A 21,948-nucleotide genomic window follows, 5' to 3' on the forward strand; every position below is an offset into this window, starting at 1 on the left:
ACTGGTAAGCGCAGCGTTGGTCGACCCCCAACGAGGTGGACAGACGACATTAAGCGCGTCGCAGGTAGCCGTTGGATCCAAGCGGCTCAGAATCGTGGAACTTGGAACTCCCTACAAAAGACCTATGTCCAGCAGTGGACGTCTATCGGTTGATGTGATGATCAACTCTGACAGCCTATACAATACGACCGCCGCTTTGTATGAAGTTATGCTTTTTGTGTGAAGACGACATTAACTTGCAAGAAAAGTGATTGAATACGGAGACAGAACGAAGCACCGAAGAAATTGACTTGAGCTGGGAACTCCCACTTCAAAGAACAAAGATCGTGCTACGTCGAGTCGGGTAGATAGATGGCCGAAACTATTAGAGTGCACCAATTTTAACAATGCCAAGTCTTTCGTGATTGTGTGATATTTATTGTAGTTAAGATTCTGATGTCTGACAAAATCCAACCGTCCACAGTAATTATGATATATGATTTGATCCAGACGATGTAAGGAAAGAAAATCTTTTTGCAATTGTACTGAAATTAGTATTATCGAAGCAGATTATTTTGAAAATAGTTACAGTCTGTATTTAAAAGTTTGATCGTAACTGTCCTAACACCCTGATTCTGTTCCCCTGATAGTTAGAGAGTTTTTAGTTGAGAACAAATTGTAAAGAACCGGTCAAATGTCAATCGGATTCGAAAAATAAAGGCAGATTTTTTTTTTAATTATCTACCTTTATTTGTTTCTTTCCAATTAACTATTGATTATGTATTTTTTACAAGCTTTTAACTAAGTTACACAAACGACAGCTAAGAGTGGCAGGGGGTCAAAAGTGGCACATGACCGTGGAATATGTAAATCCCCAGAAAGATTTATGTCGGACGTGCATCGGTTGATTGAACTTGCAAAGTTCTTATGTATGTCCTTTCGGTTCATAGACGAACTGATTTATTGTCCCTCCGCGTAGAATGGATAGAGCTGGAATGTCAGTTCTTAAATTCTATTTTGATTAAAGATATTTCGTAGTATTCAAACAATAAAGTTATCTTGCATGGCAAATATCTGAACAATTTGCCCAATACACAAAACTGGTTCTGCAAAAAAATCTAACACGTGTAACTTTTCGACCGTTCACAGAGTTCAAGCTGTTTTTTCTACTTGAGGCCGTTCGCATGAATAAAGCGTAACTATAGTAAGTTTTTGTCGTTCCTTACGGAGTAATTACTTGTCAAAAAATAATTATAATCTACAAGATATGGCCAGTGAGCGGGCAAGTGTACCCAGGAATAGTAAAACTTACTATTAGTACTTTTTTCCTCAGATCAGAGATAACCCACCTCAACAGAATTTACTTCATTATAAAATTTCAAATGACAAAATAATATGCAAAAAAAAAGAGTACTCTCAATGCCGCGTGGGGGATGATAGACCTTATGTTTACCCTAGCTGGGCCGATTTTCAGTAATTGGATATTTATGTACATTTAATATGAAGCAGTTTATATTCCAACGTGCATAATCTGCTTTCAGTCCGAGCCCGTGTGGCTATGCCACGGGTGTTGCACGTTTCCGCCAGCATAGGCACGAAACGAAAATATTATCTCCTAGGGATAATATTTTCGATTCGAAAAGGGAATACCTGCCCAAGCACGGATACTGGAAATAGGAGAAGTTTACCCGATTACTATTACATGTTATTTCAAATTGTGCGCCAATGCTCAGAGAGTTGGCAAAGCTGTGGGAGAAGATAAAATTTTGGTCTGGTCACTTATACTATAAACTCTTCCGTGCTACGTCTAGTAATTTCACTATACCTAGACCGTGTCCGGGACGTGTCCGGGCCGGATCGTTTTTAACACGTAAATCCTGTGGACGAGATGGTAAATGAACGTATTATTAATTTATAAGAAGTAGCTGCTTAACATGACAGTAATTTTACTTAAGTATAAGTTTTTTATTTGTGTTATAATTTTTATAATTGAAACGTACTTACGTCCCTTTTTTAATAAATTTATTTTATAAAAAGCATGTGAAGTGGTTTCATTTGCAAATATGAACGTACCTTTATATTTAAAATAAATCATTCAAACGCGACGGAACGATAAAATTACTTTATATTTCTGTCGAATTACAAGAAATAGCTACAACTATTTATTTAAAGGTACATTTCCAAACTTAACTTGTTTATTTTTACCGATTAAAAGAATTCAACAAGTACAAATAATAATATAAAAAACTATAAAAAAATAACAATAATAATAAACAACTCAAAAAAATAATAAAAACCAAACGAAACATATAATTATTATAACATTTTAATTAAATAAGTTTCTAATGAAGATTCTTCGCATATCGAGCAACCCTTAAAAGGAAAAACAGTGCAATATCAAAAGTTCAGAACAGCTTTACGTACGATAACTATTTCATACCTAAATTCTTAGTTAAAAATAAATATACTACGACAATACACACATCGCCATCTAGACCCAAAGTAAGCGTGGCTTGTGTTATGGGTACTAAGATGGCTGATGAATGTTTTTATGAATAATATACATAAACACTTATTACATACAGATAAACACCCAGACAATGAAAAACATTTCTGTTCATCACACAAACATTTTACACTTGTGGGAATCGAACCCACGGCCGAAGACTCAGAAAGCAGGGTCGCTGACCATTGCGCCAGTCGGCCGACAAAAGTTTTAAAAATACCTACCGACTATTATAAATTCAATGTTTAGACTGTACAGTGTATCTAAGTTATTAAGATGATAAAGTAAACATAGTTAGTGTGACTTTTGTCACATAGCTCGTAAAATTTTAATTTGTTCTCAATAACTGTACCTATTAATTATGACACTCTAAAAATATTATTCAAATTTCGCTAAACTTCATAAAATTATTATTTCGCTAACTTCATACTAACATTGGTAACTATAAATTTAAGTAAACGATAACTAAAATACTATCATTAAACAAGCTTACTGCTTAGGTGTATTAATGTAAGTTGGAAGAAATAATGGCTATTTATTTAACTTCATAAAATATCTACGATCTAAAGATAACGTTAAAGTTTAACGACACCTACCTTTCTTAGCATACAATAGTAAATCAGCCGAAATAACCAAGTAATCAGTGTAACTTAAGAAAAACGCACCGATTTGGGTTAACTCTTCCTTTTTCAATTGTTACTAATATTATAAATGCGGAAATGTGTTTATTTGTCCTTCGTTTACGCCCTAACCAAGCTACTTGATTTTTGGCATACAATTGGTTGAAAGGACGGAGAGTAACATACAGGCTAGTTTTTATCCCAGGGAAAAAAACGGTTCCCGCGGGATTTCTTAAAATACCTTCATAAACGCGGACGAAAATGGCAAACTAGTATGCTCATACGTCGTGATGGCAATTAATATTCCGATTTCAATTACACATTGTCATGGTGCGATAGCGGGAAAAACGCTCGGACAATGCTGGCGATGATATTGGCGGTGCCGGAAACGAGCGATGGCTACATTTAGTGAAATGCACGCCGGCATAGCGTGGATAAGCTTTTTTTTTTATTTATAGTAATAATAATAATAATTGACGGACCAAGTATCTGTGGGCCACCACCTTATTTTGGACGGCCGATTGGCGCAGTGAGCCTGCTTTATAAGTCCAAGGAAGTGGGTTCGATTCCCACAACTGAAAAATGCTTGTGATGAACAAGATTGTTTATCAGTGTCTGGGTGTTTATCTGTATGTTATAAGTATTTATGTATATTATCCATAAAATATTTATCAGTCATCTTAGTACCCCATTACACAAGCTATGCTTACTTTGGGGCTAGATGGCGATGTGTGTATTTGTCGTAGTACATTTATTTATTACTATTATTTATTATTTACTAGCTGTTGCCCGCAACTTCGTCTGCGTTTGATTTGGTTTTTTGATGTGGCATTAAATTTAGGTTTAGATCCAAAAAAAATTAAAGTATTCAGTATCGCTAAGTCTTAAATGAGAGGTTTGCTGAGGAGTTTAGTCCTCTATCTCCAACCACAGTTTGGGCAAAATTAAACACATTGTAAGCGCTATAATACAATAATAATTATTTAAATCGGTTATAATTTGTCGGAGTTATGGTGTAAAATCGTCAAACACTTTCGTCCCCTCTCCCAAAAGAACTGACCTTAATTTCGGGAAAAAAAGCCTCCTATATTACTTCTAATACCTTCAGGAATATGTGTACAAAGTTTCATGAGAATCCGTTAAGTATTTTTTGCGTGAAAGCGTAACAGACAAACTTACATTGACATTTATAATATTAGTAGGGAAGTAGGGTTAGTAGGGATTATTCTTCTTCTGATGGTAAGGAGAAAGCCATAGCCTATGAATACAGCAACACTTCGCAAAAACCCGTCCTGCATAGTGCGGCCATGTGTCGATCAATCTGAGGCGAAGGTGTTAAGCCTTATGTGCATGAAGTTAGACCGGCAACCATGCCCTTCAGACAGGAATACAGCAATGCTGCTTGGCGATATTACTTCCGCGGAATGGCTCTGTCACAAAAAGCTCTACTTACAAAAAAAAAGAGCGTGTGTACTTATGTACACGCGTTAGAAGTTATACTTCTTTAGCGTATGGAAAAAAAATAACTAAAATGCTGTAGTGATTAACGATAAATATTAAAATTAATCAAAATGATTTTATTTAAATAAAAAAGGTTTTACTAACGTAATAATATTTATTTATTTAAAATTTTTGTACTGTTACGAAACACGTGTTCTAAATATAAAAATACTAGAATATATAACTTGAACAAAGTTATCGATTTTCATGCCACCTAGAACTAACTTTATGATGTAGAATTCAGGTGTCGGTGTGCGCGCGCATCGTAAAAATTCACTCTCATCATTTTTCTCCATCGCGCCAAAAGAAGTATAACTTGAAAAACTTCAAGCCTTGACTGCAATCTCTCTTTTAAGAGATGATGCAGTCTAAGTGGGCTAACCAGTTAATAGTTATGGTAGGTAATTATTATCTAAAATCACCACCATTTTCCACCAAGTAGCTCCGATCCGGGTTGGCGGGCTCACTGTTTAGTATTCGAATTTAAGTATCGTTGCTAGTATCATTTCAATAATGATAACAGCACAAACTTTCAGTAATTGCTGTGGCAACAAATTTCATTAATCCTTATCAACAGCTTATCAAAACCTCAGCTTACTAATAAGTAAGACGAAAGTGTTGTCACAAAATGTCAACACGAATAAATAAATAAATAAATAACAACAAGACACACATCGCTATCTAGCCCCAAAGTAAACGTAGCTTGTGTTATGGGTACTAGGATTGTTGATGAATATTTTTATGAATATAATACACATGAATACTTATAATATACATATAAACACCCAGACACTGAAAAACATTCGTGTTCATCACATAAACATTTTTCCAGTTGTGGGAATCGAACCCACGGCCTTGGACGCGGAAAGCAGGGTCACTGCCCACTGCGCCACTCGGCTGTCAAATATATAATTAGATATAGAATAGAATAGGGCGGCATTTTGTTAAATTGTTTTAAAATTTGGAAAGGCTGTATTGGTGCTTTTCAACTGAATAACCTCCAAGCGCAATATGTATTAAAAGGTGGAGTTCTTCTTCTTCTTCTTCTTCTTCTGGGCAGTTTCCGCACGTAAGCGCTTCGCTTGTTGTACGTGAAATTTCCCAATGTTGCTCGCTACTCCAGCCATCCAAGCTCGTTCCAGAATCCCAGCATGCCGCCCAGGTTGCTGAGGATTTCTGGGATAGTGGCTGGTGATCCCAGGTAGATCTCGCGTTGCTCTGTCACGCCCGTGCACTCCAGCATCACGTGCGTAGGTGTTTCATTCTTCTCCATGCATGCTCTACAAAGAGGACTGTCGGTGACACCTATAATGGAAAGATGTCTGTTTAAGGAGCTATGTCCTGTTATGAGTCCCACCACCTTCCTAAGTTTGCTTCTATCCAGGCGGAGTAGTTTGTTAGTTAGGTGTTGGTTTAGGTTAGGGAAAGCTATTTTGGTTTGTTTACAATCTTTTGCATTGGCCCAAAGTAGGGAATGCTCCCTATGTGTTTGTTCATGTAGCCATGTTTTGTACTCACTGAACGGAATCGGTACGATCGGTTCTGGTCCTACTACCTTCAGTGTTGTGGCTTGGCGAGCTAGTGAGTCCGCCGCTTCGTTGCCTGGGTTCCCGTCATGCCCTTTGACCCACCTTAGGGTGATGTCATTAGAGGCAGCGAGTGTTTCCAGGGCGTTGTGGCAGTCGTATATGAGATTAGAGGTTGTGCTGCTGCTGGCCAGAGAACGGAGAACCGTTTGGCTGTCAGAGTTTATGATTATTTTATTGTTCATTACCTTTCTGTTTGTCATCGCTATGGCTGCGGTGGTGATGCCGACGCACTCTGCTTGGAAGACAGAATTGTTCTTACCAAGTGGGTAGCTGATCCTCATGTTTAGCTCCGGGCATACTATACCGGATCCTGTGCCTGTTTTGCTTTTGGAACCGTCCGTGTATACTTCGATGGTGTTTTGTTCTTTTTTACTACTTTGTTCTTTTCCTATGTTTATTTTGTATTGCCTGTCTAATATGTAGCGTTTGCTAATTTTGTCGCATTTCCACTCTAGTTGTGGTTGTCTTTTGTACGCCTCTTCCAGGATTTTGGTGTGTGCTGTGCTGGTGTTCTTCCAGAGTCCTGAGGCTTTGAGTCTCAGGGCTGCAAGTGTAGCCTCCTTTTTGATATATAAGTGGAGCGGCGGGATGTCCAGTATGGTTTCAAGCGCCGTTGTTGGTGTCGTGCTCATGCCGCCAGTGATGGCTAGGCATGCTTGTCGTTGAAGTTTTTGTAGTTCTAGCTGGGTGGTTATGAGTTCTGTTCTTGGCCACCATATGAGTGCAGCATATGTCAGAGTACTCCTTACTACTGCTAGGTAAAGCCAGTTCATTATTTTAGGTTTTAGTCCCCAAGTTTTACCTAGCATGCGTTTACATTGGTGTAGTATAATAGTTGCTTTGTTTGTTTTGTCTTCTATGTGTCTTTTCCAGCTGAGCTTACTGTCCAAGGTGACTCCTAGGTATTTTACTTCATTAGACAGGGTGAGGTTCGTGTTGAACAGGGTGGGTAATTTTGGTATGTCCGGTTTCCTTTTGTTAGTGAAGAGAACCAACTCTGTTTTCTTAGGGTTTACTGAAAGATCGTTTTCCTTACACCATCTTTCAATTAGTCGCAGAGCTCTTTGCATGATTTCGCATAGCGTGCATTCTAGTTTACCGCTGATGAGAATAACAATATCATCTGCGTACCCTATAGTGTAAAATCCACTTGTGTTGAGCTTTGTTATAAGGTCGTCGACAACTGAAGGTGGAGTTGTCATCTTAGCCAAAAACTGTATCGTATTCTCATCGGCGAACATTAATATATAAAGATTACCTACAGAACATCCACTCCCTCGAATGCCGAACATCAACACATAATATTAATTGCTCCAAACAGCGGACAGAAATCGACGCCAAACGTCTGACGCCAGAAATTAATAATCATCATCATCAGTCCCATTACCAAGGGCCTCGTCTCAGCGCGAGAAGGGTTTAGGGTTACCACGCTGGCCAAGTGCGGATAGGTAGACTTCACAAGCCCTAGAGATCGTTATGGAGAAATCTCGGCCATACAAGGCAAGGTTTCCTCACGATGTTATCCTACACCGTTTAATGCAAGCGATATTTAAATTGCTTAAATTAAAAACGCACATAACTCCGAAAAGTCAGTGGTGCTTGCCGGGGCTCGAACTCGGTCTCCACGAAAGGAAAGCCGAAGCCTTACCTCTAGGCTATCACCGCTTCAAAATTCATTTAATCCAAAATCTTCGATAAATAAATTGTACTAATTATTAAACAGTGCTATTCTGCTCCAACTTTTCCGTGTAGATAAGAATATCACTACTATATTAAGTACCACGCCCGAATCTCTATTGAGCACCTGCTCTCTGAATTGTTCTACTTTTATAATAATGTGACAATTCCAGGGATCTCAGATCCGGGCAGTAACAAAACACCCCCAGTTCCAGTCCACCAGTTTACATACATCTGTACCTAAGCTAGTAGAATGGATTCCAAGTGTAAGACGGAACCTAATCTAAATAATATAGTGCTTTTCATTTCATGACAATAATAATAATAAATATACTACGAAAATACACACATCGCCATCTAGACCCAAAGTAAGCGTAGCTTGTTTTATGGGTACTAAAATGACTGATGAATAACCCAGATACTGAACCACATTAATGTTCATCACACAAACATTTTCCAGTTGTGGGAATCGAACCCACAGCCTTGACTCAGAAAGCAGCCTCGCTGCTAGTGTTGCCCAAATTCAGTCTTGGTCTTGCAGTCTTGGTCTTGTTCTTGCGTTTTTGCAAGACCAAGACCAAGAACAAGACCGCGTATTTTTAGCAAGACCAAGACCAAGACTGACCGTGCAAGACTTGAGCAAGAACAAGACATAGCCTGCAAGACTCTTGCGTCTTGCAGCTAGGACTTAGCGCTATTTCACGGAGTAGTTAGGTGTAACAGTTCGGTGTATAGGTAGGTAGGTACGCTTAGGAATTCTATGAGACGCAAAAAACTATATCAAAGAATATGAAAAACTGGACCTATGCGCATTACGACTAATACCATAAACATAGCGAATAAAAAAATATCTATTAAAATCAAACTGAGTGCATGCATAGTTATGTTTTAACCATCGGCACTTTGATAATGCGGCATCAAAGGTTTTGTACTTACTTCTCAAAGAAATTTGCCGCTTTTCGGAAGTACATGGTTATGATACACGCGCCGGCGGCTTCTTTTGAAATCTAAAACAATCGTTGCCGCCGCGCCGAAATCATAACATTTGACACTATTCATGCAAAATAATTTCGAATTTTAAGAGTACCTACAGGTGTTCCAAAGAATAAATAAGTTTCAGAGTGCTTAGAATGAAAATGAATACATTATACTGATCACGCAAGTAGTATTATGATTAGGATAAAATGGTGAGGATAGGTAGTAGATGTCATAATAATTCATTCTAGTAAGTAATTATAATATTGATTACTTATATGGTTTTAAACTAATTACTTAGGTACTATTATTGTACATTTAGTCATTATATTTCTTAAGTTTTTACAAGAAAAAATAGCAAAAAAGTGTTCGAATATCTCTGAGAGAGATGATGAGAGTAAGTATTTACTAGCTGTGCCCGCGACTTCGTCCACGAGGAATAGTAACTTTGGAGGTATAGTGACGTTCAGGATTTATTTATTTATTTTAAAACTTCTGTCATCAAACATACAAACGAACTCTTCAGCTTTATTCAAATAAATGATAAATCGTAAAACTCTTTTATTAAATTTCTTATAAGTTGAGGGTTCAATCTCTTTCTAGACAGATAAGTATTGTTCTTTAAAATACAGTCAAGTTATTGTAATTAATTTGTTTTTTTACATGTTTTAGCAAATGTAAGCTTATAAATCATAAATGTTTATTAAGAAACAGTTACTTCCATGGAAAACGACATATAGGTCAGTTGATTTTTCGAATTTCTTATCAAATCTTCAGTTATTTATTAATCTGCTTGATCTTTACTATGGCTATGTTAATTCAAGCTCACAATGTTCCAATTCTAATACGTTTTTCTAAGATTTAAAGTAAACTTTAATAAATAGTAATAGACTAATAGGTAATTGCAAGACTTGCAAGACTCTTGCTGCAAGACCAAGACCAAGACCAAGACTGGGAGCGCAAGACCAAGACCAAGACCAAGACCAGGTGTATTGGCGCAAGACCAAGACCAAGACTGGCTAAGTCTCGTCTTGTTCTTGCATTTGGGCAACACTACTCGCTGCCCACTGCGCCAATCAGCCGCCAAACATTCCAGATCTTTTCGGTGCGAGGATGCAAAGCGCTTCTTATGTGTAAAAATACACAAAGTAGGATGGAACGTATAGATAGACACAGAAACACTGGAATCATAAAATTGCATTACGAATTTAGATAGTACAATCCACGATAGTTCCAACGGATAGGAACATAAATGACTGCACGCAATGCACCATAGCGCACGGGCCATGTCACTGAATCGAGATAAACCTGTCGGTCGACCCGCTAATAAAAACCTACAGCCCTTCTTTAGTTATAGCAATACAAGTAACTTTTAATACTTTTGGGATAAATAGTAAATAGTAAGTTCAAAGTTTTAGTCGATTCAATTTCATTCATATATTATATAGACACTTTAAAAACGTTCGCACACATAACTTTTTATGGTGACGTGATCGTTATAATTTATATATATTCGTTCAAAAACGTAAGCTAGCAGTGTTACTAAGATTCATGACCAACTTGTACTCAAAAATGAATTCATAAAAGTGCTATGATTAAAACAAGACCGGTCTCGCGCGGTTAAAAATAAAATAGCAAATACACGTCAAGCAGTTTTTAGTGACAATTTCATATCAGTGTTGCGAAATGCTAGTGTTAATTCTGGTCATGATAGCGTGTAGGATGCAAGTTACGCTTCAGAATATAGTGAGCACAGCCCAGGGGAAAATAAGAGGGGTGCCGGGGGATGGATATGTGGCTTATAGAGGCATACCCTACGCTTCGGTCAGTAACGGAGTTGGCGGCAGGTTCAAGGTAAAATAGTGAAACTCTTCTATTTAGCACGTTAACTGTATACTTTCAGGACTGCAGTAGAAGAAGCGGTAATAGCCTAGTGGTTACGGCTTCGGCTTCACTTTCGGAGGGCCGAGTTCGAATCCCAGCACTCACCTCTAACTTATATAAGTTATGCGCTTTTTAAGCAATTAAAATATCACTTGCTTCAACGGTGAAGGAAAAGAAACCTGCATGCCTGAGAGTTCTCCATCATGTTCTCAAAGGCGTGCGAAGTCCACCAACCCGCACTGGGCTAGCGCGGTGGACTACGGCCTAAACCCTCATTGTGGGGAGAGACTCGTGCCCTGTATTGGGCCGGTAAAGGGTTAGAGTTATAATGCTTAACACCTACGCCTGCTTGATGGACACAGGGCAAGACGTTGCAGAACAAGTTCCTGCCCTACTCAGTGTTGCCTTGTTAATAGGTTTGCCATCTGCCTGGTCCGTCAACTATCACTATATTAAGAAAAAGTCGATTATTAGAAGATGATTTTTAGGGTGGCGGTCTTGCTCCCGTGTGGTCGACCATTCGAGAGCCGCACGACTCGCATTGCTCTTCGGACTCGTCTGCCGAGGAGTGCCTTAAGCTGGACGTCAACTGCCCGACCGGGGCGGCGCTGCCGGTGCTGGCGTGGGTAGCAGGCGGCAGCGCCCGGTACGACCCCACGAGACTTGTGAAGGAAGGGCTCATTGTTGTCATCGTGCGGCACAGGTAAACAACAGTCCATTGTGCACCGAGGCAACAAGTGGACTTTTACTAATATTATAAAGACGAAAGATCTTTTTGTTTGTATCCAATAGACTCCGAAGGTACTGGACCGATTTTAACCGTTTCTTCGCAAAAATAATTTTTTATTGTCACAAAGTAATAAAGGTTATAATTTATTTTCAAAAACATTGGAGATTCTTAAGAAAGTTGCAATAATGGAACCAATCCAAAGTAGCTTAATTTTACCTTTGAAATTCATTACTTGCCGTGAGCTGAGAAAAGTATTATATATAATTAGATAATGCATAAAAATATGTACCGCATGAATAAAGGACATTATTACCTACGAAAAAATCCGCAAGAGAATATATCTATCATAGTTAAGTCGCAGCTCAACTTATGTGTTTTAAAATTTTATTAGTTTTCCGGCATATACAAAAGTGGGTTAAATTATTATCGTAGTATTAAAAAAGCTTATTTAAATAAATGTCTTTACCATCAAGGGTCATCATTTATACAGCCATAGAATTATTTTAAATTTATTCTATTCGGCCATAAAATTTAGGAGTTATCGAAAAAAAAATGAACTACCTATACAAAACAGTTACTTTTAGATATTTAATTCTATTTATTGAGTGAATTGAAAAAACTCTCTTTAAAAACTACATCAGATTTTTTCTACAAGACTATACAACTTATATTTTTACAAATATATTGGTATAACTAATCTAAATTTAATGCCACACGTCTGTACTGCATGTATAAACTGTTCCTATGAGATGGTTTAAAAAAAAAAGTAACGCCGACGAAGTCGCGGGTGATTCTTATATCAAAACCTGTGTTGTGGCGTGTGATGAAGTCAGGGCAGACACGACAGTATTCACCAGCTCTCTTCTCCCGCAGGTGTCGTCAAATGTGTAGACAAAACAAGAGAGTTAGGTATTTGTTTTAAATAGGTACCTAAAGAAACCGCGAGTAGCTGTTACTGAAGCCATAAAAATTAAATAAAATATACTGATAAGATTTACTTAATGATAGAAGCTTTAAAAATGCTTAATCGTTTATATCATGATAAATCAATTAAAACTAACAGGTATTTCCAGACTGGGCCCACAGGGTTTCTTATGTTCGAGCGAAGATAAGATTCCAGGCAATGCAGGATTGAAAGATGTGGTGCTAGCTTTACGATGGATCCAAGACAACATCGTGGCGTTCAACGGAAACCCTCACAAAGTGGTAGTAGCCGGGCAGAGCTTCGGTGCCGCCATGGTGGAAGCCTTAACCTTGACGCCCACGGCTCAGGGCTTGTTCCACGGAGTGATACTACAGAGTGGAACTGTCTTAGCCCCTTGGGCGTTCAATTTAGATGCAGAGGATCGAGCTAAGCTACTGAGAATGATGTTCAATGGAAGCACTGAAAAGCTATCACGAGTCTCTGCAACGGAACTCCGTAATAAAGCCGATCAACTGATACTTCCATATTTACCGTTTGGTATGTGTATAGACAATTCCATCAAAAATGAAGAGAGATTGCTCACTGCCTCGCCCTTTGAAATGCTATCCAGAGGAGCCATGATAACAGTGCCCATGGTGATGGGATTCAACAACCATGAAGGTTACATATTCGCTTCGACGCTCAAAGAAGCAAGGGTTGTTAGGAGAATGTCTAAAAATTTGACGTTTCTGCTTCCGATGGAACTGCAGGCGAATAAGAGGGGTATATCAAAAATGATGAAAGAGATATACGATATGTACTTTGCTGATAATATGACCATGGCAGCTGCATTAGTGTATCACAGGTAAGGCGATACAGTGTTTTATGCAGTAATGATATAGGAATAAAACTATCTTTGACAAGTGTGTAAAGTAACTACTTTACGAATTACAACCTTTACGAATTATAATTCTCAATTTGGTCTTTGCTTTATACGTTAAAAACTGGTAGCAGAGTTGAGGTGGAACCTTTCCAGTGTCAGAATTTTTTTCAAAAAAGGAAAAGCCGTCAATACTCTACCACAAAACAGCGAGACACCACGAGCGGTGGCATTATGTGGTTGGCGTCCAATCGACTGTATACGAAGCGTTTTACATCCTCCACATTTGGTTACATACCTTAAACGTGCCTTCGGCACCTTTAGTTTGGGTACCTTTCTCATAGGCATAGACTTTATCATTGTTTAAAAATAATATTTATGAAAGATATTTTTTTTCACAGAGATGCCTACTTCTTGAGCCACATTCATAGGAGTGTACGTTTCCATGCTCTAGGACATCAGCCTGTGTATTACTACCAATTCTCTTACGTTGGGAGTATTGGCGTAGAAGAAGAGCCAGGAATGGTCAAAAGCGGAGCAGCGCATTCTGATGAGCTAGCGTATTTGTTTCCAGACAAAGGACGGGATTTGCAAGGAGACGATGGTATCGTTCAGGGGAATCTGGTACGACTTTGGACGAATTTCGTTAAAAATTTGTAAGTTCATACATCTTTTAGCTACTTAGTGAGACCTAATATTCAATCATTAAGGTAAACTGAAGATCATTTTTAAACCACATAATGCTTTTAATGCGTAGTTTATATTACAAAGCAATCACAAATAGGCAATCTCACTGCTGTTCCAATACTTATGCATTGAACTCACGAGTTTTAATTATTGTATTTTAAGACGCCAGTTACTTGTATATCGTCTTTGGCGTGTTCTCTGAGACACGAAGGAAAAGTAAAAGAAAACTATGTACCCGCATGCAGCTACTGACAGGTATAATACCTGTGTAATTAGTTTATCATGTTGTGACTTACACATTTTTTTTAAAACATCCTGAAATAGCATCATCACTAATAAAAAAAGTGATCGATGTGAAATAGTCGTTATTTTGTCTTTAAATCCGATCTACAAATACAGTCTTGACATTTATAAAGTGTGTTTATACAAACTTTTTAAATAATTGTATAAAGTATTGTTTTTGTTTTTCTATATAAATTATATTGCTTACAGAAACCCAACTCCAGCCAATACTAAGGATTCACTCTGGACTCCACTCGACCCTAATGATCCCAAAGTGCTCGATATAAGTGTAGTGTTGGAAATGATAGAATTTCCGTACAAAAAAGAAGCGCTGATGTGGGAGGACATTTACGAAAAATATTACTTTGATAGAAGATATGGCAGATTATCTTAATTATTTGTTGACTTAATCTTCACGCTTTCAATTATTCAATCTTTATATCTATCTCTTCCTTTTTGAGAAGGTAATAATATACTATGTACTTGGAAGATTTCGGAAGGACCGCTCTGTGGTACCTAGTCTCGGGTGCATCAATGATGTTGACACCTAAATTTAAGTCAAATATTTCTTTATACAAATAGGCACATAGATGGCACTTTTGATGCGTACATTACATGTAAAATATGACATAGGAGTGAGTTGATGGCACTAAATAAATTCGTCAACTTAAAACTAAAGCTTCGAGGGTTCCAAACGCGCCCTGGTCTAAGAAGAAGCCCACAACAAACTTAGCCGGTTGTTATTTTTATTTCGTTATCACCATCTCACATTTTCATTTAAAAACTATTAAAGAAGCAACCTGGTTAGAGCAATAATTTACACTAAACTTAGTCCTTAATACTAAAATAGGACTTTTCTATAAGCTTACGTTTAATACAAACTTTGAACTTTTTCAGAGACCTCTTCAAGATATCAACTGGTAATTTATTGTAAAATAGTATAAAATTTCCTTTAAATGAATTACTTATTTTATGAAGTCTAGTATATTGCACTGCAAGTTTATTTTTGCTTCTAATGTTCAAACCATTGCAGTCACATTTTCTCTTAAATTTAGATATATTTTTGTGAACATACATTAAATTTTCAAATATGTATTGGCTTAAAAGTGCCAATATCACCAGCATTACCCCATAGTAAAATTCCATATGACATAATGCTGTGAAAGTAGCTAAAATAGACTAGCCTAGCAGTTTTTATGTCCGTTATGTGGCGTATCTTCTTCACTGCATAGGCGGCATAACTAAGCCTGTTCGATAAATTATTAACATGAGGGCCCCATTGAAGTTTAGCATCTAACGTTATTCCTAGAAAGGCTGCCGTATCCACCAGATTCAATTCCTCATTATCAAGTAATAAAGTGGTTTTTACATGTTTTACATTAGGTAATGTGAATTTTATGCATTTGGTTTTTTCCATTTAGACATTTAGAACCAAATTATTGGCTTCAAACTACTGTACTTACAAACATTTTAACGGGAGAGTTGTTTACTTCGCCAAAATCTAATTCACGTCTATTAATTTTATTTTTTTTACTACCACATCTTGAACTTACTATGGAATGGAGAGCTCTTTTTGTTGAATTATAACGGAATCTTTTATTTTTTTTAAATAACTTGATTGGTTTAAATATTATTTTGTGCACATCCTAACCTTTCTTCTTAACTTCATGTCCTTTGGTAGGTTTCCTAGTAGAGATTTCTTTTAAGCGAAAAAGCCGCCTGTTGTACTCTTACTTTATTTCAATTGTGTTTTTTTATTGCTTTGTATATGATGTACAATAAAGTGTATTTGATTTGATTTGATACGCAAAAGATGTTAAAATCAAACTTACCTTTTCTATCTTGCGATCGTATTGCAATGAAGCCCACCTGCAAAAAGAAAGACTACTTCAACGTTGCGGTAAAGTTACGAGTGGAAACTATTAATAGTATAAACAATAGCGAACGGATGCTACAAAATGAACGGAAGAAAGAATATATAATAAACGCTTGAATCAGGCGTTATTTTTCGAAATCAAATACGAAAAAAACAAAAACTTTCAGCATATATTTAAAGCTAAATTTTATCCTTTTGATTGTAAGCGCTAATGTCTGACCTAAGAACAAGTCCGTGGGATTTGGAAATCCTAACAAAATACTTATTTCTAGCAGTGGACTTCCATTGGTTATGGCAAATGGACACGTCCACTGATATGATGATGGTAATTAGTAATTACAAATATGTAACCATAATCTGAATCATTATTATAATATATTTGCTTGAAACATTACAATAAATAATAGTACTAAAAATGAAAAAACGTGTTTTTCTCGGTAATAATCACAATACTTTGTAGCTTTTTATATTGCACCGTAGTACCCAAACCCGAACAAGTATCTACATCTGGAACTAAACTTCTTTTTATAACCCTTCATTACAATCACCCTGACTGTACTGCTCTTACATTCAATTACTTAGGATAAGGTAACCTGTCATGTTCATACATATTTCGATGAGTATGTACAACCAGTGCTACAATCGGACGATGCGTTCGAGCCAAAGTCAAAGTGAAGTATTTCTTTATTCAAATAGTCATGGGGACTTTTAATGCGTACGTTACATTAAAGATGTGTACATGGTAGTGGGATGATGGCGACAGCTACATTTGTAAACTAAAAACTGAAGCTACGAGGGTTCCAATCGCGCCCTAGTCGAAGAAAAAGCCCTCACCAATTATAATCGGGAAGAACAAGGGCGAAGGAAACCGGTTCGCAGCCTGACAGAAAGGTTAGGGAATAAAAATAAGTTAATCGCTCATAATAATAGCGACTTTTAAAAACTGGTTATATGGTTGGCATGGTTTAAGTTTATTCTAATCCTATAAAATACATACAGAGATAGCAACATACCAATAGCGTTTTATTATCAAAATACAATATAGTGCACTGTTGTAGAAAATAGCGAATTCGGCAGTGTAAAAAGTAAACAGACTAAAAGCTGTTTTTATCAGTACCGAGGAAAGGGGTAGATAGCAGCTGATTACGTTGCTTATTGCAGATAATAAATTAAGCTTTTTGGATATTTGTGGACAAAAGTGTAAACTATAAGTATTAACAAATTTTCAAAAAAACCTTCCATTTAATACTTTGGTTTTCTTTTCTATACACTGTTAACGTCAAACGCTTGATGTCTTCTCGAAAAGCAAGTAAGGGTACGAAATGAAATTACCGACGTCTAAACAAAAAAAGGATTTGCGGAGATTTTTTGCGATATATTTACAACGATATCGAATTCTCTCGTTATCGAGTCGGTTATCTATGTTGATATCAATAATAGACTAGATAACGAGAGTAATCGATATCTTTATAAATAAATCGATACTGTAATCGATTACTCAAATCGATATTAAAATCGATTACAGTATATATATTATTATCGATACCAATTCCGATATTAAACTCGATATAGTTATTGATTTTAATATCGATTACAGTAGGAACAGGACGCTACGTGAATTATACATTCATTAAAATCTGTCTGTATTAGAGTGTAGGCAGGTGACATTAACGGGGGCAATCTCTCAGTCCATTAGGCACGAGCAGTCGTTCGTTAAAGTTAAGTTAACCGGCCACGTTTAATATTAAATCAGTTATTATAGGTAACGAGGAAGACGGAAGCCATAAGGGCCTTCCAGATCTAGAAAAGTATCACTATTAACCCCTTACTTATTCTAATAATCACATAAACGGGTGTGTGAATTATTGTTTTAGTATTATCTAGGACTGGTTATGAATGATGTATGAATGTGAACCACTATAATTAACATTTTAGTTTTAATATGCTAAATGTGAAAACGACAATTATTACAACTTAAACACTTATGGTTCTTATTTTGCAGTTTGGCATATTTGACCCCGACTGTACTAAAGTTGATCGATTCTGTATCAGGGCTTCAATTTCGAGTGCGATGCTTTCATATGAATTCTTTTTTTAGCTCAAATTTCGGGTGAATTTCATACCCGTCACAACAGGTTGATTTAATTCTCAGTATTATAGAATAACTAACCTCAATCAGGTGGATGTCTTTTATTACGAGTTGATCAATATCTGATATTGTATTGTGATAGTTCAATATGTGGGAGTTAATTTTTGTAATAATTTACGGAATCAATGTCGACGCACATTTGATTGATAATGCGGGGATAGTTTCTTCAAGTAGAATTCCGGTTAGAACCGGAACTTTGGAAAACGTGTATAATACGATCTATGGCCAGGTGCAAGGATTCGAAGACGATGGTGTTCTGCAATTCTTTGATATACCGTATGGAGCTTTTAGTGAAAAATCACCATTTCAGGTAACAGACGACCTTTCTTTTATGAATTTACGTACTACTATTCGTAGACGATTTATATGATTTTTTTTCCATTCCTTTGAAGGTCACCTTTTGAAGTAACTAATTTTTATATTTAATAAAACTTTTGAACTACTCTGTTAGTGTGGTAGCAAAGGCGAATGATAAGCAAATATTGTAGAAATTGTTCGTACATCGTACACATATTACTCTCTCAGCCGTACTGTTCATATCGAAAATCGCAACTACGCCCTAAAATTTGTACACTTTCTTGGTCCCTAACTTAGTACTCTCATCCAACCTTTGAATCCCCATGTCCCAAATGTAAACTTTAGGTGGATATTACTCGCTGTGTCATCCTTAAATGTTTGTCAAAGCATCGTAGAATAGCTATTATTACCGTAAATGTTTTCATATGCATTTAGTAAAACGATATCATTTTGATTAATGGCAATTTATATGTGAAAAGTCAAATTATATTTCAATTGTATTTATTTGTATAGATTATATATTAACAATACAACATACAACCAGAGAAAAAAAGTTGACATATTGTTATAAATTATAGTTTTTTTAGGAACCTGTTGAACCAGAACATTGGCACGATATACGTCAAATAAAGGAGCACAAATCACGATGTCCTCAAATTGATAAAGATATATTAGTCGGTGATAATGAATGCCTCACTTTGAACGTGTTTAAATCTGCCACAAAATCTGAAATTACGACCAGCGTCAAAGCAAGTGCTGACGTATTGTTTCACATACACGACAGCTCTTTTTCTTCCGGAAGCGGTGATCCTCTTATTTATGGCCCCCAGGGTTTAGTTGACAAGGATGTAATTCTGGTTTTACCAAATTACAGACTCGGAGCATTAGGTTTTCTGTGTTTACAAAACAATGTAGCACCGGGTAACGCCGCTCTCAAGGATCTGACTCTCGCTTTGAGATGGACAATGGAAAACATAAAAGCTTTTGGTGGTAACTCTTCGAACATTGTAGTGAGCGGCGCGGGTGCTGGCGGCGCTTTAGTAGAGTATTTACTTATATCCAACATGTCAAGACAGTATATATCTAGAGCAATCACAGAGAGCGGCTTCAGTCTTTCACCGTGGGCAATAGATAGAAATCCAATATCCACTGCGAATTCCTCATACAGTCTATTACAAGGTGACATAGTTATAGAAGATTTAATAAGAAATACTGTCAATATAGATTTTAAACCGTGTATCGAAAAAGGAAGTGGTTTTATAACCGAAAGTCCATGGCAATTGTTGCAGAAGAGTCAAACACAAATAGATTACATGGCAGGTACAGCAAACCACGCCGCTTGGATGAAAGCTGTGCAGCAAACAGAAACGGAATATAAATTATCTCTATTAAATAGTAACTCATCGTTGTTACTACCAAATGATCTTCTATTTGAGAACGACGATGAAAAATTACGAATCGGGAGGAGAGTGAGATCTTTATATTTCGGCGAAAGAGAATTAACAATGACTGATATCAATCAAATTTCCCAATTATTCAGTGACAGCGAATATCTAAATCCCGGATTAAGAGGCGCCAGATTGTTCGTAAAAGGAGGAGCCAACGTTTATTTTTATGAGTATTCCTTTAATAATCCGGATCTGAAACAAGCCTTTGATGCATCTACTCGAGGTGATTCCTTGGCCTTCGTTTTCAACCGAAATGAGCAAAGCGAAGAACAAACTCGTATGAGAGATATAATGACAAGTTTATGGATTACTTTTATTAAGACTGGGTAAGCTATTTAAATGTTAGAAATTACTAACCGGCTTTTAATAACGCTTCTTCTATAACCACGAGTATTTTCAGGTCAAGTTGATGGGCGCAATTAACCATAATTATTTTGGTTCTAAATTGTCTCAGTCAAAACTTAATTGAGAAGTAATTAACTCAATATCTTAATTGTCTTATTATTTTTTGATTAAACTATACCGTTTCTTGCAGAGTACCCTCGGCATACAATATCACTTGGAATAAAATGAAAGAGGTAGCAGCAACTGATGAGGAATGGCTTTCAATAGGTGCTCGTGGGCAAATGCAAAAGGGTCTTCATCTCAGTCGTTTGAACGTGTGGAAGGAGATCTATGACAAACACTTCATAGACAATAATCTAGGCTTCATGCAGAAACCTTTATTTTATGTCTATGTTTTAGCAAGCGGCTTGTCAACTTTAGTGCAAATTGGAGTTTTAAAGCCATGAATTTACTTAAACTTTTCATGCGATGTAACCGAAGCTTCTAGTGACACTTTTCACATGATTGCACCTCACACAGCACCACATCAAGCAAGAAACAAATTAGCAACAATCGCACGACGCAATTGAGGGCCAGTGGCGACTTGTTGGTAAAAAATTCTGATCCAAGCAATCTCAGTGGGCGTGCTGACGATTAAAACAAACTTTTATATGAAATAATTATTGCCCTTGGCCCGTGGTTTTAAGTCTTAGTACAAAAAGGGATAAAAAAAACTTCTTGATTAAACGGACCAGTCGTTTAATGGTAGTCAAACAAAGGCGTTTCATATAATAGTAATAGCACTAACGATAATTGAGAAAGGAAAATATGAGATTGACCCCCACCATCGGCTAACGCACCAGGATATAAGACTTGCATTCGAGACTCCGCATATGGTAAATTTTGGGTTAATACGACTTACAAATCTAAACGGTGACCTAAAAGTATTTTTACTAATGAATTTAGATTATTTAATTCCATAAAGATTAAGACAAACCACTAAATTATTAAGCCATGTATCTACCTTTTTTATATAATATGTTGTAGGTGGTGTTTTTTGAATATAATATAACATATATAAAATCATTTTGCTAGTATATTTTATGCATCTTATTTCAAAAGTTTATATATCCTTGTCCTTTCTTATATCAAATACTAGCTGTTGCCAGAGACTACGTCTGCGTTTGGTTTTGTTTTTTGATGTGGCATTCAATTTAGTTGTAGTTCAAAAAAATATTAAAGTATTTAGTATCGCTAAGCCTTAAATGAGGGGCTTGCTGTTGTCCGCTGAGGAGTTCTGTCCTCTATCTCCAACGACATTCAGATCCACACAAAGTTTGGGCGAAATTAAACACATATTATAACCTCTACAGTACAAAAATAATTATTTAAATCGGTTAAAATTTGTCGGAGTTATGGTGTAAAATCGTCAAACGCTTTCATCCCCTCTCCCAAAGGAACCGAGCATAATGTCGGGATAAAAAGACTTCTAACACTTCCAAGAATATGTGTACAAAGTTTAATGAGGATCGGTAAAGTAGTTTTTGTGTAACAAACAAACTTACATTGTTATTATAATATTAGTAGGGTGTAGGGATAGAGATAGGGATAGGGAAGTAGGGACTAGATCGAAGTGAGCGG

The 21,948-nt window shown here is 36.8% G+C and overlaps 2 protein-coding genes across 2 annotated transcripts in view; one reads left to right on the top strand and one right to left on the bottom strand.

The window, feature by feature from the left end:
* Positions 1–21,948, bottom strand: part of LOC120631881 (serine/threonine-protein kinase D1) — a 98,857-nt gene that overhangs the window by 66,693 nt on the left and 10,216 nt on the right. The window contains exon 2 of the mRNA XM_039901544.1: positions 16,046–16,082. The gene's annotated coding sequence lies outside the window, so the exon portion shown is untranslated. The remainder of the gene's footprint in view (positions 1–16,045; positions 16,083–21,948) is intronic.
* On the top strand, positions 10,533–20,774 carry LOC120632201. The gene is made up of 9 exons (XM_039902007.1): positions 10,533–10,700; positions 11,219–11,433; positions 12,534–13,229; positions 13,646–13,900; positions 14,424–14,593; positions 16,362–16,414; positions 18,468–18,548; positions 19,123–20,309; positions 20,519–20,774. The coding sequence occupies exons 1-9, from the start codon at positions 10,533–10,535 to the stop codon at positions 20,772–20,774; spliced, it is 3,081 nt and encodes a 1,026-aa protein (XP_039757941.1).

The sequence above is a fragment of the Pararge aegeria genome, chromosome 19 (assembly GCF_905163445.1).
Source record: "Pararge aegeria chromosome 19, ilParAegt1.1, whole genome shotgun sequence".
NCBI lineage: Eukaryota > Metazoa > Arthropoda > Insecta > Lepidoptera > Nymphalidae > Pararge > Pararge aegeria.

Coding starts and splice junctions, on each gene's coding strand:
- LOC120632201 (XM_039902007.1), top strand. CDS start 10,533: ATGCTAGTGTTAATTCTGGTCATGATAGCGTGTAGGATGCAAGTTACG. Junction 11,434..12,533: donor GTTGTCATCGTGCGGCACAG/GTAAACAACAGT, acceptor AGGTATTTCCAG/ACTGGGCCCACAGGGTTTCT. Junction 14,594..16,361: donor TTACTTTGATAGAAGATATG/GCAGATTATCTT, acceptor ACTTATTTCTAG/CAGTGGACTTCCATTGGTTA.